Source organism: Carya illinoinensis, chromosome 10 (genome assembly GCF_018687715.1).
Source record: "Carya illinoinensis cultivar Pawnee chromosome 10, C.illinoinensisPawnee_v1, whole genome shotgun sequence".
In the NCBI taxonomy this organism is placed as follows: domain Eukaryota; kingdom Viridiplantae; phylum Streptophyta; class Magnoliopsida; order Fagales; family Juglandaceae; genus Carya; species Carya illinoinensis.
The window spans coordinates 15,576,087-15,592,676 of NC_056761.1; the positions used below are offsets into that span (position 1 = coordinate 15,576,087).

Below are 16,590 nucleotides of genomic sequence, written 5' to 3' on the forward strand. Positions count from 1 at the left end.
GAAATGATTGGTTATTATTTACGGTTTTAGATTTTTGAGACTTTCAGGAGTCGATTGTTTTGTTATTGGATAAAAGTTCATTGACCTAACGGATTTTGGAAAATGAATTTTACATAATTTAAGGTTTTGGGATTGCAGATTTGAAGGACTGACTCATAATGAGATTGAAGTTTTTAGTTTTATAGGCTTGGTATACTAGTTTGAATTATTTTGGAGACTGATTAGGTGTAACCATTAAAATGAGGTTGATCAGAGTTGAGTTATCGATATGGAAATTTTTATGAGAGTATTTCTTTGAGGATTGAAGATTTTGAGCTGGTGCGTGTATTCTCTGAGGATTGAAGATTTCGAATTAGTTTGAAAAATGATTGTTTTTAGCTTGAGGTTGTAGTGGCCGGTTTTAGGATTGATCCATACCGAGTTTGAGAATAGTAGATGGTGCGGATTTAGGAGATGATTCTTGTTAATTTCAAGGATATAGATCTAGATGTTGAATATGATAGGAATGAATCACTTGTAAGTTGGAGAAGTATTGGCTTTAACTAAGGATGTGTAAAAGTTGTAAGTGCATGGATTTGGAGAGTACAAGTCCTTGTTTTATTTTGGGTTGGAAGAAGTGGTTTGGTAGGTGTTAATTTTTGAGGACATAGTCTTTTGTATTTTGGCAAGTCATCAGAGTGCGCATGAAATCATGATTTTTGGAGATAATTAGGTATTCAAATTTTGTACTGATTTTGAGGAATTAGTAGTGATTCAGAGTTTTAGTAAGAGATTAATCATTTGGTTGTGCAATTTATGCTTATTGATGGTTTACTTTGGAGTGACTATTAGGTTACCATGGTGTAGTATACGATGAAGGTATTGAGGATATAGCATAGGAGTCGATTGAGGTTATTACAATTTGTTCTAGGAAAGTAATAATTATTGGAATTTACTGGGTATTGTATTAAGGTTCCTGTGGAAGTAGAGGTTTTGGATTACATGGTCGCCCTAGGAGTACTAGACGTGATGGTCACTAGGAGACTAATGCTTTTATGGGAATAGTTAATGGTATGTTTTCTTAGGTGTTCTAAGTCGTATCTTGTGCTTGGCACAAATGTTTCATCTCACAAATTTTGAGGGCAAAATTTATTTTAAGGGGGGGAGGATGTGATATCCCTATTTTACATATATTTTTATTAAGTGATTCTATTTAAATTATTATAATTAATGATTTTCTTATTTTAAATTAAAGGTGATTTTTGCAATATTATTTTATGATTTTTAAGTGGTGAAATTATTTTAACATGCTTTCTTACTATTTATTATTATATTATATTATAATTTTTTTATTTGAATTAATTTATTTTTTGGCTTTAAAATTATTGTGTTTTAGATTTTATTATTTTATTTTATTAAATCATTGTGTTTGAATTATTTTATTTAACTTGTTGTTTTGAAAATAGTTTTCCTTGGATCAATTTCTTGACGCAAGATGTGAGGATTGGACCTCATTTCTTTTCCCCATCATTTCTTTTTCTCTTTTACTTTTTTTCTTTTTCCTCTTTCCTTTCTTTCTTTCTTCTTTCTTCTCTTTCTTTCCTTTTCCTCTCAGTTTCTTCTCTCCCCAAGTACACCCTATCTCTCTTCCCTCCTGCCTGTTTTCCTTCATCTACCCAGACCGCCGCTGCTCGCTGGCATGGCCATCACCACCCCCACCGTTCGACTCTCCTTCGGCCAGTGAACACCCCCATCAAATCTCAGCCCCAACCGAGCCACCGTTAAGACACACGAGCTCCTTCAAGCTACTGTGTTCAAGTGCTCCACGGCTGCCGTCGCTCTACCTCCAGCCACAATTTATTCACCACTTCATCACCGACCCCTTACTGACCTAACCCACCCATTTCGAGCTCCGATCCGTCGCCAGAGCAACCACCACGTGCTCAACTCCTTTTTGGCCATTTTTCACTTCCACCGCCATTTTCACCACCACCCACAGCCAATCACTACTTTCACTAGCTTCATAAACACCTCTAAGCCATTTTCTATCAATCTCAAGTCTTGGTTCGTCCCCATTCAAAAGTGGGTATTTTATGACCCACGGCCACAATGCATTTTGCACTGTTACATTGCCTTTCCACCACCTTTTGCAGCTCCTTGATCATTCAAAAAATATTTTATAGCGCTGTAAGTATTTTCCAAACTTTCTTTAAGATTTAAATATATTTTTACTTCAACAATAATTTGTGATTGATTATTTGTGCTGGACTGAGTCCGAGTCGGGGATCGGTTGAATTTGAGGATGGAGATATTTGTGTGATTGGTTGATATTGGAATTTGTTGGTTATTTTTGATATCTTGTCGTAAGCATTGCATAGTGCATGCAGGTTCATGTTTGAAAAGGAAAATTGGGTTTTCGTGTAATTGCATGCATGTACATGTGTTGAAAATTAAAAACTGGATTTTCAAGTGAGAAATATATTTGGGTATATTTGAACGATTAGATTGCTTGTTTGAGTCAGAGGTACTGTAGGGATGGCGGTAAGCAGGGATGGTGATAGAGTCTAGCCTGTGATTTTCACCTACAGACGGACTTGTAAGGATGGTGGTAAGCAGGGACGGTGGTTGAGTCCCGCCTGTGATTCCCGCCTTTGGTGCATGCGTAGGGATGATGGTAGAGTCCTACCTATGATTTTCGCTTACAGTGCTCTGATGGTTTGGTTAATAGGCCATTTTCTAGAAAAATGACGAGATTGGACTTTTGGGTCATTATATTGGATAATGGCAAGGAATGTTTTAAATGAAATGTTTTGGGGCCAAAATGGAATTTTGGCGTGCATGGAAAATGTGGATTTTCGGGACATATGCATATGGCATCATGTTCATGCATTTGGTTATTGCATGGATGTATTTTTATCTTGAGGTTTGGTTGGATTGTTACTTACTTGCGGTACCGTGTTTGGTACTGTAGATTTTGATGCAGATGACGAAGATGCTTGAGCCAGAGGATGTGGCTCCGCCAGAGGAGTGATCTGGGATCACTCATGGGTTGAGATTTATTCCCTGCTTTTGATTATTACTTTTAGTTTGTATTATATTTTTACTGGTTATATGTAATATTTTAGTACACTTTTTTTTAAGCGAGTTTGTATTTAAACAAATTCTGGTACTTAGTCGACTGACTTTATTATTATTCCGATGCTTTATTTTGATGTACACGTGTTGTATGTACACACACTTGGCACTTGGCGATGGGATGTGTGACCCGTGTTGTCGTCATCTCGATGCCTCGATTTCCACGTATCCATACGTGGGAGTTAGCGTCACACATAACGTCTAGATTGTGGCACCGTGTCAAGGTCGACTAGTATAGCAACTCAAAGAAAATACTTTTTTTTGTCCAATTCAATTCCACTGCTTGTCGTTTCCTTTTTCGACATCTTGTATCCTTTCCAAATCTGTTGTCTAGAATATCTTCCAATTGCTTAAGATTATCACCACCAGAATACTCTAGTGGGCGGTGACGACCTGTGCTCAATCCTTCCATCAAGCATTCCTTTATTTGAATGCCATCTGTGATCTTAAAGTAGATATCGACGGTGTCCCATGAAACATAATTTCTGGCCATTCATTAACCACTGAGACTGTGTATCTTTGTTACGAACAAGATAAGCCATTTTACCTTTTGTGCTCCATCCAGACAAGTTCTCGTATGCTGGAAAATTATTTATTGTCCATAATACTGCAACATGCATCTTGAATTCATGTGACAAGGCTGCATCATATATACTAACACCCTGTTCCCATAACTCTTTCAACTTTTCCATAATTGGCTGTAGATATATGTCTATTTCATTCCCAAATAACCTTGGCCCTGGGATCAGTAGAGTCATCATATAATAAGGATCCTTTATACACTTCCATTGTAATACTCAAATCGTACTACGTGGGTCTTTACGTCATTTTATTTTATTCTTTGAGTTAAATATTTTTAAGGTAAAGATTTTTTATTATTTTATTATTTTATTACAAGATGGATGTGCTTTTATTTTATGTGGGTTATTAAATTGAATTAAGTACATGATTTTTAAGGCCTCATAGTATTTTCTTTTCAAGCCCTCAAATTTTTATTATTTATGAAACAACCCAAATGACTTCCCACCATTGGATTTAGTAGTTGGAATAAATATCTCCCTAAATTTAATCCTAGCCGTCCAAAACCAAGCTTTTTTGCATAAGCTTTGACTAGTCTTAAAGTGATATCCCCTTCTGTCGGCTACTTGATAGCTTATGAGATAAGTCTAATTAAATCAAATAAGTCCTTATCTTCTCTTCAACTTGTCGGTCATAAGCTAAGAGTAGAAGAAGTAATCATTCCTTTTATCATTATCCAAGCCGTCCCTTTCTTCTAACTTCCAAAGGAAGTTTTGACTAAGTGTTAAGTCCTTAACTCCTTGGAATCTGTCGGTCACCATAAATGAAAGAAAACTTTTTCTTCTTTCCTCCTCCAAAGCTGATGCCTTCTTCTTGTTCTTCCCCTCTTCTTCTTCTTTCATCTTCCAACTCAAGGAAAATGAAAGTTTCTCTCCATTATTCAAGCCATGTGACCTCTAAGGGAAAGAAAGAAATTGTTTTTCCCTCCAGTAAACTGTGCCATACACTTCTCTTCCATACCCATTTTGTGTTTGTTCATAGCTTGGAGTTTAAAGTTTGTTTTCATCTTCCAAGGGGTGAAGAAATTAAAGGTAAGAGGTTTTTAACTTATTCCTTAGTATGGTTAATATATGGGTTTAGAATTTCATGGCCTATCTTATATATATATATTCGGTTTTTGAGATGTTGTTTAAGACCAACTGAACCATGTATAACACTTATGTTTCAGTTTCTGGTTTGCATCTCTTTATGTTGTGATTTTTATATACATATATCTACGCCCTGTTTTGAGTAACCGAATATGTATGGAGCTATGTTGATGTGGTGACTCCCATGTATATATGTTTATGGCCTATTTTGAGTAACCAAATATGTAGGGAGGCTGTGTTCGTGTTGTGCTTTTATATATTTTGAAATAAAAGAGAGTTTTTAACAAATGAGCTTGCTTAAAATCTTAAATGATTCTTGGAATAATTTTGGTATGAGCATTTGTGCAGTGAGTTTTATTTTGAAAGTGGTGTTATGTTTTCTTCCTTAGAATGCTAGAGGTCTTTAGATTTATTATGGTTATATGTAATCTTAAAAACTTGTTTTAAAAGGAGAGTCAAATGATTTAATTATAAACTTTGATGCTTAGGATTTTGAGTTACTTAATGGGCTATTCTAGCTATTTTTCTATGTTATGCTTAGCTAAATAATATGTGTTAACTAGGTTAATTATTATGCTTATGCTACTCTTGTAAGGGTTAGTCGAGAGGGTAGTTACTTGAGGTAACGCTAAGGGTAGAAAATGACGTTAGATTTATAATATTTTGGCTTCTCGTTTAAAGGGAGGCCTAAATGATGTTAGATGAGTATTAACACACTTATTATTTATTGGATTAGGACCAACTAACGCTGAAGGAACTGAAGCAGATCGAGGTAAGTAGCTATGATCATGCTTCTATGCAAAGTTCTCTTGTGAAATAATCTCTCTATCTCTTTTCAAACGTTGCTCTAAATAAAGAGTAAATGAACCTATATTATATACAAGCCTTTCTTGGTAGCTCCTGTTAAGCATCCTATCGATTATAATTCTTTGTATGTGCATAAGGTAATGCATGCATGAAGATTTTAAGTTATGAGATTTTCATACATGCTTCTTTAAATAACTAATATCCTACTTATATGTAAGCATGACATGAAATGTTATTTTTTCAAAATAAATGCATATGCATTGGACTAAGAAAAGATACTGAAAATGCTTGACTGCAAAGAAAGAAAAGAAATAAACAAAAGTTGAAGTATGAAAATAGGTAATGGCCATATGAATGGAAAGGGTACTAAAGGACTGGACAGATTGCAATGCCGAGTAAGTAGTACTGGTAGTGCACCTAGTGCTACACCCTGACGAAAATGGATTCCTAACCTTTGGCCATGGGTGGAGTCCAGGTCCAAAAGACACAGGGGTGTAATAGTGTGCCAACCAAAAGAAAGTAAAAGATAAAAGTAAAGGTTATGCATGAAAGTATGATGTATAAGTATGTTTGAAAGTATGATGTAAATGTGTGCATGAAAGTATCATTTAAACGTATGCATGCTTTAAAAAAAAAATACTAGGTTTTGCTTGGCCATTAAGACTTCTCAGATGAGAATTTTGAGTTTTAAGATTAAATATTAAAATATTATATTTTAATTATTGTTTTGGGATTTGAAAAAGTTAAGAAAAAATTGAATTGTTTATTATATTTTATATAGAGATTTGAAAAAGTTGTAATGATGAGATGAGAATTTTGTGTTTGAGATAAAATATTCCAATGGCCAAACAGTACCTAAATGCTTATGAAGTTAACAACATGCTGTACTGCTTACTGAGTATTAAGCTCATTTTGTGTTTATGTTTTAAATGTCCAAGTACAGATGAAGCGACTGAAGAGCTGGGTACTACGGAGGAGGGAGGGGAAAACGTTTTGTAGTCTGTTGGTTGTTTGGTCCTTTTGGTGATGACATATGTTTTTCATGCGTGATGCATTTGAGCTCGTCATGTATTATTTTACTTTATAAAAAAAATAGGCATATAGTAATAATAATAATAATAATAATAATAATAATAATAATACATAGTTATAATAGGAAAAGAACATGTACGGGATCATGGCCTCGTTCATGATAAGCTAGGGTTGTGACTATGATATCCCCTTTTTACGTGTATTTTCACTAAAGGAATATTTTAATTTAATTAAAATAATAGTTTTTTTATTTTAAATTATTGGATTTTAATTGGATTTTATTTGTTATTTGAGTTTAAATTGTTGTTTAATTTATTTTAGCTTGTTTTTGGATTTAAAATTAAATAGTTAGTTTTTACTAGTTATTTATTATATTTTAGTTTTACGTTATGTTTAAGATATTTTCTTGGTTTTATTGCTTTTAAAGTTTTTTTCGCTGGATCAGTTGTTGAACCCCAGAAGTGAGGATTGGACCTTATTTCCTTTCCCCATCTTTTCTTTTCTCTTTTTCCTTTCTCTTTCTTCTCTTTTTCTTTCTTTTTCTTTCTTTTTTTTCCTTCCTTCTTCCCCGTGCATCGATCCCCCCCGTGCGATCTCTCTCTCTCTCTCTCTCTCTCTCTCTCTCTCTCTCCTTCACGCCGAAGCACCTAGCCGCCCAGTACCGCCGCTCGCCGGCGACGTACCCACGCCACCACCACCGTTTTCTTCCCCTCCCTCCGGTGAACCACTCCATCAAGTTTTATCTCCAACCATGCCGCCGTTTAGCCGGAAAACCATCTTCAAGCCTAGCGGCTTTTCCTTCGATTTGCCGCCGTCGCTCCACCTCTGGCCACCACCTCCTCACCACTTCATCACCGACTCCTTGCCGTCCTAAACCACCCATTTCTGGCCTTAATCCGTCGATGGAACAGTCTGATTTGGGTATTTTGGCCTCCTATCGCCGTTTTCGCCGCCACCCACAGCCGACTCTCACTTCCGCTAGCTTCATAAACACCTCTAAGTCATTCCCTATCAATCCCGAGCCTTGGTTTGTCCCCGTTCAAAAGTGGGTATTTTACAACCCACGACCACAGTGTTTTTACATTGTTACGTTGCTTTCTCCTCGTCGATCCTTTGAAAATTATCTTATAGCGCTGTAAGTATTTTCCAAACTCTACTCTTAGATTTAAATGTATTATGCTCTTACAATATTTATTTATCTGTTGGTTGGTTGATTCCGGACTTAGTCCGAAGAGTTCGGGGGTCGGATGGATTGAGGACGGAGTGCTTGGTTTTGGTTGTTTGTGATTGCTTGGTTATTTGTGCCATGAGGCATGCGTTACATATTGCATACATGTGTATTTTATTTTAAGTGAGAAAAATCATGTTTTGTTGGCGTAAATGGATTTCGGGTGCGTGTATCTCACGAGCCCAAGCCGGGATGGGTTATTATCTCGGTGGAGCTCCTCTGGTCACTCGAGAGTGGATAATACTGAGTGACAACCCCTGAGTTGTCGCAGGACGATGACCGGATCGCACGATACGGTAACGCTGTCGTGTCGACTCCGTGGCCCTAGAGTGGCGGGGACTAGAGGATGGCCTGGCCAGGTACGCCCTGGGTGCGAGTTTGGGCATCTCTTGTTTAGGTGTCACACGCGTAGTCGTTACCTACGGTGTGGCATAGAGCTAGGATGTGCGGATGATCCGTAGAGGAGATCATGGTGCATGCATAATTGGATCGTTTTTATGGTTTTCAGATGTGGGCCATTTTCTGGGGAAATGGCGAGGTTTGGCTTTGAGGCTTTGATCCATTTTCTGGAAAAATTGTGGTTTGGGCCATTATCTGGGATAATGGCGAGGCTTAGTTTTAAGCGATATGTTTTTGGGCCAAATGGGTTTTTGGCGTGCGTGGAAAAATATGGTTTTACGGGACATGTGCATTGGCTTGTCTTTCATGCATGTTGTTTGAGTTTTAAATGTTTTTATCTAGTGGTGTTTGGATTTTACGTACCTGCGGCACCATTTTTGATACCGTAGATTTTGGTGCAGAGTTCGAGGAGGAGGAGGAGGCTGAGCTCGAGGATGCGGCTCCACCAGAGTTCTGAGTTGGGTTATGCTTTGTATTTGGCTTTGAAATAATATTTGTGTTTTGTAATATATTAATATGTAGGTTTTGAACAGGTTTGTATTAAACAAGAAAAATTCTGGTACTTAGTTTATGACTTTGCTTTTCGCTGCATGTTTCTCGTGCACATTTGTTGCTTTTGCACACACTTGGCACTTGTCGATAGGGTGGTGACCCGTGTTGTCATCATCCAAACGTCTTGATTTTTCCGTGTCCGTGTGTCGGGATTTGGGGGCGTCACAAGTGGTATCAGAGCGGTTTGGCTCTGGGTAAAACCACATGTCCCGTAGGGAGTACCAGAATGTTTTTAAAGTTGTGTTTTAAAAATTTATTTTAAGTAAAGTTGCTATTTGACATGTTTTATTTGTTTGAACTTGTTTGCTTGTTTTTATTTATTTAGTTATGTTATTGCATGCTGGTTTCTTTTGTTTCTTGTTATGTGGTGTTGGTTTTGTTTTTTTTAGGCTTTATGTTGTTGGTTTTTATTTTTTTTCTTAAAGGGGGGTCAAAGGTTGTGTTGTGGCAGGAAAATGGTGAGATCAAAGAAATCTACTCAGGAGCCACGGGACGATACATCGAGAGATGACTCCATAGCCCAAGCAATACGGCAGATGACAGAGTTCATGCAACAGAATTTTAGGCCATAGCAGGTAGGGCCTTGGCCACAACAAGGAGGACCTTGGCCACAACAAGGGGGTCCTTGGCCACAACAGGAAGGGTCTTGGCCGCAACAAGGAGGACCTTGGCCACAGCAAGGGGTCCTTGGCCACAACAAGAAGGGTCTTGGCCTCAACAAGGAGGGCTATGGCCACAACAAGGAGGTCCTTGGCCACCTCAGGGAGGGCCTTGGCTATACCCAGGAGGGCCTAGTAGCATGGTGCAAGCCGAATGCATCTATGAGCGCTTTCTAGCGCATAGAAATCCACACTTCATTGGAGAAGAGGATCCACTTCAAGCTAGAAAGTGGGTTAGAGACTTGGAAAGAACTTTTGAGGTGTGTGGTTACACTGAGGTGCAACAAGTGCTCTATGCCAGCTATCTGTTGCAAGGCACTGCTTCTGATTGGTGGGATACTAAGAGAGTAATGTTGGAATCAGAATTGGGATCTTTTGCCACTGTGACCTGGCAGCGCTTCAAGAAAGAGTTTAATGATCGCTTTTTTCCCGCTTCTGTAAGGCGGCAAAAGGCAAGAGAATTCTCAAGCTTGGTTCAAGAGAGCATGACCGTGGAACAGTACGCCCGGAGATTTATAGAACTTGGGCGATTTGCTCCCCACCTCATCGCCACAGAGGAAATGCGAGCTGAGCATTTCCAGGAGGGACTACGTCCTGATATATGTCGTATGGTGGTTAGCTACCGGATATCCACTTTTGAGGATTTAGTGGATGTGGCCACTCTTCTGGTGGGGCTCGATGCTATAATTGTGGCCATCAGGGTCACTTTGCTCGTGAGTGTCCGATGCCAGTTCAAGGAAGCCGTGGAGGTAGACGCGATGGAAGAACAAATCCAAGACAAGCAGTGCAAGCCCAGGTTTATGCTGTCACACCCAGAGTTGTGGATGATGAGGCACTAGCGACCCATGATGCTGGAGTAATTACAGGTATGGATCTAATTTAATTTTACGTTGGATTTGATTTTGGTGTGCTTTGATTTCTTTGTGTATTTGGATTTCATGGGTTTATGTGTTTGGTTCAGGGAGAGTCCATTTATATGAGTTTTATGCTTGCACTTTGTTTAATTCGGGTGCTTCACAGTCATTTGTATCTTCCACTTTTGCTCGGATGTGTAATTTGATTACGGAACCCTTGCCGAAGTCATTGATAGTAGCTCTACCCAATGGTGAAATGGTGTGGTGTTTCAAGGTTGCTTTGGGTTGCCCATTAAATTTTGATGGAAGGTTCTTGGATGCTGGTTTGGTGGTGTTTAAGCTGTTGGGTTTTGATATCATTCTCGGGATGGATTGGCTATACCGATATTCTGCGAGTATTAATTGCAGAAGTCGGGTAATTAGCTTTCAGCTTCCAGATGGTGATTTTATGAATTTGCGGGAAGTAAGCTAAAAGAAAAGCCGGTAATTATATCGGCAATTCAAGCAAAAAGAGAGATTGCATGGGAAGCGGAAGCCTTCTTAGTTCAGATGGTGTCTACGCCGTCTGAGAAGAAGTCTTTGGTAGACATCCCCATTGTGGAAGAATTTCTGGACGTGTTTGTGGATGACTTGCCTGGGCTACCCCTTGTGAAATGGAGTTTGTTATAGACTTGGAACCTAGAGCGGCTCCTGTACATAAAGCTCCTTATCGCATGGCACCGGCTGAATTAAAAGAGTTGAAGACTCAGTTGCAAGAGCTGGTAGATAAGGGGTTCATTCAGCCTAGTACTTCACCGTGGGGTGCGCCAGTGCTGTTCGTTAAAAGAAAGATGGAACCCTTCGTATGTGCATTGATTATCAGGAATTAAATAAGGTGACCATCAAGAATAAATATCCTCTCCCGCGGATAGATGATTTATTTGATCAGCTTCAAGGATCAGTTGTGTTCTCGAAGATTGATTTGAGGTCAGGATACTACCAATTGAGGATCAGAGACAAGGATGTGCCCAAAATTGCTTTCAGGTCGAGATATGGGCATTATGAATTTAAGGTGATGCCGTTTGGGATAGTCAATGCCCCTGCTGCTTTCATGGATTTAATGAATCGGGTATTTCTACCTTATTTGGATTCCTTTGTGGTAGTATTCATTGATGATATTCTAATTTATTCCCGAGATGTTGAGGAGCATGTGTATCATCTTCGTCTAGTTCTTGGAAAATTAAGATAACACCAGTTGTATGCCAAACTCAGCAAGTATGAATTCTGGTTGGAGGAAGTCAGATTTCTTGGGCATGTGATTTCCCGAGACGGAATGGCTGTTGATCCTAGTAAAGTGGAAGCCATTTTGTCATGGCAGCGTCCGACTACCATGCGCGAGATCTGGACTTTCTTGGGACTTGTCGGATATTACAGAAGATTTGTGGAGGGATTTGTTCACCTATTCGGACCTCTCACAGCTTTGACTTGGAAGAATGCAGAATTTTTTTGGTCAAAGAAGTGTGAGAGAAGCTTCCAAGAATTGAAGAATAGGTTGACGATTGCACCAGTGTTAGCACTTCCAGAACCGCACAAGCCATTTGTAGTCTTCAGCGATGCGTCTAAATTCGGATTGGGTTGTGTCCTTATGTAGGAAGGACGGGTTGTTACTTATGCATCTCATCAGCTAAAGGACCATGAGAAGAATTATCCGACGCACGATTTGGAATTGGCTGCGATTGTTTTTACTCTCAAGATCTAGCGACACTTTTTGTATGAGAAAGCTTGTGAGGTATACACCGATCACAAGATCTTGAAGCACTTGTTTTCCCAGAAGAATCTGAACATGAGGCAGAGGCGATGGCTAGAGTTAATCATTGACTACCAGTGCGAGATCAAGTATCATCCGGGGAAGGCAAATATAGTTGCTGATGCTTTGAGCCGAAAATCGCACTTGGAAGATGAAGTCGAGCCGTCAGAATTGGATTCTTTGCTTTGTGGGATGAGAAGGCTCCTTATTGAGAGTTCACAGCAAGAAGAGATTTTATCTTCAGTTCTTGATATTCAGGTAACTGATTTTGAGGAATTGAAGACTCTTCAGAGGAAGGATCCGAAGCTGGTGGATATCAGAAAAAGAGTCAGAAAATCTCAAGGGCCGTTGCACTATAGTATGGATGAAGATGGAATTCTTTGATTCCGAGATCGTAGGGTGGTCCCCAAAGATTCAGAATTCAACGAGCGGATCATGGCAGAAGCTCATGCGACCCCTTATTCAATTCATCCCGGCAGTACGAAAATGTACCGGGATTTGAAGAAAAATTACTGGTGGGATGGAATGAAGAGAGATATAGCCTTGTATGTTGAGAAATGCCACACATGTCGTCAAGTCAAGGCCGAGCATCAAAGACCTGTTGGTATACTCCAACCCCTCCCTATTCCTGAGTGGAAGTGGGATGACATCACGATGGACTTTGTAGTGGGCTTACCGAGGACGCCTAGTGGAAAAAATTCTATTTGGGTGATTGTTGACCGGTTAACGAAGAGTGCTCATTTCTTACTTGTTAATAATACCGATTCCTTGGGTAAGTTGACTCGCTTGTACGTCAAGGAGATAGTACAGTTGCACGGCATACCGAAGAGTATAGTGTTGGATCGAGACCCAAGGTTCACATCTCAGTTCTGGAAGAGTTTGTAGGCAGTATTGGGTACTAAGTTGAAGTTCAGTACTGCATATCACCCGCAGACAGACGGCCAATTAGAGTGCACCATTCAGACCCTTGAAGATATGTTGCGGGCATGTGTCATGGAATTTCAAGGGAGTTTGGAAAATCACTTGCCGCTCATAGAGTTTGCGTATAATAATAGTTTCCATGCGACCATTCAGATGGATCCCTATGAAGCTCTTTATGAGAGGAAGTGCAGATCGCCTTTATGTTGGGATGAAGTCGGGGAGAGTAAGATAATTGGACCCGAAATAATTCAAGAGATGCAAAGCCAAGTTCGGATCATCAGGGATAAAATGGCGGCAGCTCAAAGTCGTCAGAAAAGCTACGCTGATACCAGGAGGAGAGAGTTATCTTTAGAAGAAGGTGATTGGGTTTATCTCAAAGTCTCTCCCATGAAAGGAGTTAAGCGTTGTGGTAAGAAGAGGAAGCTGGATCCGAGGTATGTCGGCCCTTTTCAGATTTTGGAGAAGGTAGGGTCCGTCGCTTATAGAGTTGCTTTGCCAGAATATTTTGGGGATATTCATGATGTCTTCCACGTATCATCCTTGAAGAAGAATTTTGGACAACAAGAGCCGTGCTTTGTCGACCCAGAAAGTATTCAGTTGTAACCGGACATTACTTATGAGGTTGTTCCGTCGCAGATCATGGATTGGAAAGAGCAACAGTTGAGGTCCAAGACGATACCTTTGGTTAAGGTGGTATGGGGAGATCTGTTAGCTCAAGACTTCTCTTGGGAGAGAGTAGCTGACATGAGGGAGCAGTACCCCTACTTGTTTGAGTAAAAGACGGCACGTCTCTTAATCTTGGTCACAGGTGGTTTTATGTGGAATTATGTGGCTTGTTTTAAGTTGGTGTTTGATCTTGCAAATTTCGAGGACGAAATTTATTTTAAGGGGGGAGGATGTGATACCCCATTTTTACGTGTATTTTCACTGAACGGATATTTTAATTTAATTAAAATAATAGTTCTTTTATTTTAAATTATCTGATTTTAATTGGATTTTATTTGTTATTTGACTTTAAATTGTTGTTTAATTTATTTTAGCTTATTTTTGGATTTAAAATTAAATAGTTAGTTTTTACTAGTTATTTATTATATTTTAGCTTTACATTATGTTTAAGATATTTTCTTGGTTTTATTTCTTTTAAAGTTTTTTTTCGTTGGATCAGTTGTTGAACCCCAGAAGTGAGGATTGAACCTCATTTCTTTTCCCCATCTTTTCTTTTCTCTTTTTCCTCTCTCTTTCTTCTCTTTTTCTTTCTTTTTCTTTCTTTTTTCTTTTACTTCCTTCTTTCCCGTGTGTCGACCCCCCCGTGCGATTTCTCTCTCTCTCTCTCTCTCTCTCTCTCTCTCTCTCTCTCTCTCTCTCTCTCTCTCTCTCTCTCTCTCTCTCTCTCTCTCTCTCCTCTCCTTCACGTCGAAGCACCCAGCCGCCCAATACTGTCGCTCGCCGGCGACGTGCCCCACACCACCACCACCGTTTTCTTCCCCTCCCTCCGGTGAACCACCCCACCAAGTTTTATCTCCAACTGTGCCGCTGTTTAGCCGGAAAACCATCTTCAAGCCGAGCGGCTTTTCCTCTGATTTGCCGCCGTCACTCCACCTCCGGCCACCACCTCCTTGCCACTTCATCACCGACTCCTTGCCGTCCTAAACCACCAATTTTTGGCCTCAATCCATCGCCGGAACAGTCCCCACGAGCAAACTCTCCGATTTGGGTATTTTGGCCTCCTACCGTCGTTTTCGCCGCCACCCACAGCCAACCCTCACTTCCGCTAGCTTCATAAACACCTCTAAGCCATTCCCTATCAATCCCGAGCCTTGGTTTGTCCCCGTTCAAAAGTGGGTATTTTACAACCCACGGCCACAGTGTTTTTATATTGTTACGTTGCTTTCTCTTCGCCGTTTGCTGCTCGCCGATCCTTCAAAAATTATCTTATAGCGCTGTAAGTATTTTCCAAACTCTACTTTTAGATTTAAATGTATTATGCTCTTACAATATTTATTTATCTGTTGGTTGGTTGATTCCGGACTGAGTCCAAGGAGTTCAGGGGTTGGATGGATTGAGGACGGAGCGCTTGGTTTTGGTTGTTTGTGATTGCTTGGTTATTTGTGCCATGAGGCGTGCATTACATATTGCATACATGTGTATTTTATTTTACGTGAGAAAAATAATGTTTTGTTGGCATAAATAGATTTCGGGTGCGTGTATCTCATGAGCCCAAGCCGGGATGGGTTATTATCTCGGTGGAGCTCCTCTGGTCACTCGAGAGTGGATAATACTGAGTGACATCCCCTGGGTTGTCGTAGGGTGATGACTGGATCGCACGATACAGTAACGCTGTCGTCTCGACTCCGTGGTCCCTAGAGTGGCGGGGACTAGAGGATGGCCTGGCCAGGTACGCGCTGGGCGCGAGTCTGGGCATCTCTCATTTAAGTGTCACACGCGTAGTTGTTACCTACAGTGTGGCACAGAGCCAGGGTGTGTGGATGATCCCTAGGGGAGATCATAGTGCATGCATAATTGGATCGTTTTTATGGTTTTCAGATGCGGGCCATTTTTTGGAAAAATGGCAAGGTTTGACTTTGAGGCTTTGATCCATTTTCTGGGAAAATGGTGGTTTGGGCCATTATCTGGCATAATGGCGAGGCTTGGTTTTAAGCGATATGTTTTTGGGCCAAATGGGCTTTTGGTGTGCGTGGAAAAATATGATTTTACGGGACATGTGCATTGGCTTGTCTTTCATGCATATTTTTTGAGTTTTATATGTTTTTATCTAATGGTGTTTAGATTTTACTTACCTGTGGCACCATTTTTGGTATCGTAGATTTTGGTGCAGAGTTCGAGGAGGAGGAGGAGGCTGAGCCCGAGGATGCGGCTCCGCCGGAGTTTTGAGTTGGGTTATGCTTTGTATTTGGCTTTCAAATAATATTTGTATTTTGTAATATATTAATATGTAGGTTTTGAACAACTTTGTATTAAACAAGAAAAATTCTGGTACTTAGTTTATGACTTTGCTTTTCGCTACGTGTTTCTCGTGCACATTTGATGCTTTTACACACACTTGGCACTCGTCGATAGGGTGGTGACCCGTGTTGTCATCATCAGGACGTCTCGATTTCCCTGTGTCCCTGCGTGGGGATTTGGGGGCGTCACAGTGACGTCCATGGTGGCGAATTATAGGGCATTAAAATGATAGTCCAGGTGCTATGAAAAGTGCTCATGTTACAAATGGATTAAAGTCATCAATTGTTAAACCAAGACGTATATTGCGAGGTTTTCCAAAAAACCATGGTTACTCATCTTCAAATTTCTTTCATTGTAAGGAGTCTGTAGGATGCGAGAGGAATTGATAATTTTGGACTCTTTCTGTGTGATGCTAAGTCATATCTGTCGTAGTCATTTGGGAAGTAAACAATCTCTTAAGTCGAGTAATCAACGGAAAATGTCTTAGCACTTTATGAGGTACATTACACTTATCAAATGTCCATCTTGACTCATGACACACTGGACATGAATCAAATTCTGCATATTGCATCCAAAAGAGAACACAATTATTCTTACATATATGGAT

The 16,590-nt window shown here is 39.9% G+C and overlaps 1 protein-coding gene across 1 annotated transcript; it reads left to right on the top strand.

The window, feature by feature from the left end:
* The first annotated feature begins 4,369 nt into the window (after positions 1-4,369).
* LOC122278893 lies at positions 4,370-6,781 on the top strand. Its single transcript, XM_043089100.1, has 3 exons — positions 4,370-4,724; positions 5,518-5,553; positions 6,532-6,781. Exons 1-3 carry the CDS (start codon positions 4,457-4,459, stop codon positions 6,585-6,587), a joined length of 360 nt encoding a protein of 119 aa, XP_042945034.1. The 5' UTR covers positions 4,370-4,456; the 3' UTR covers positions 6,588-6,781.
* The last annotated feature ends 9,809 nt before the right edge of the window (positions 6,782-16,590 follow it).

Coding starts and splice junctions, on each gene's coding strand:
- LOC122278893 (XM_043089100.1), top strand. CDS start 4,457: ATGAAAGAAAACTTTTTCTTCTTTCCTCCTCCAAAGCTGATGCCTTCT. Junction 4,725..5,517: donor AAGGGGTGAAGAAATTAAAG/GTAAGAGGTTTT, acceptor TTATTGGATTAG/GACCAACTAACGCTGAAGGA. Junction 5,554..6,531: donor AGGAACTGAAGCAGATCGAG/GTAAGTAGCTAT, acceptor GTCCAAGTACAG/ATGAAGCGACTGAAGAGCTG.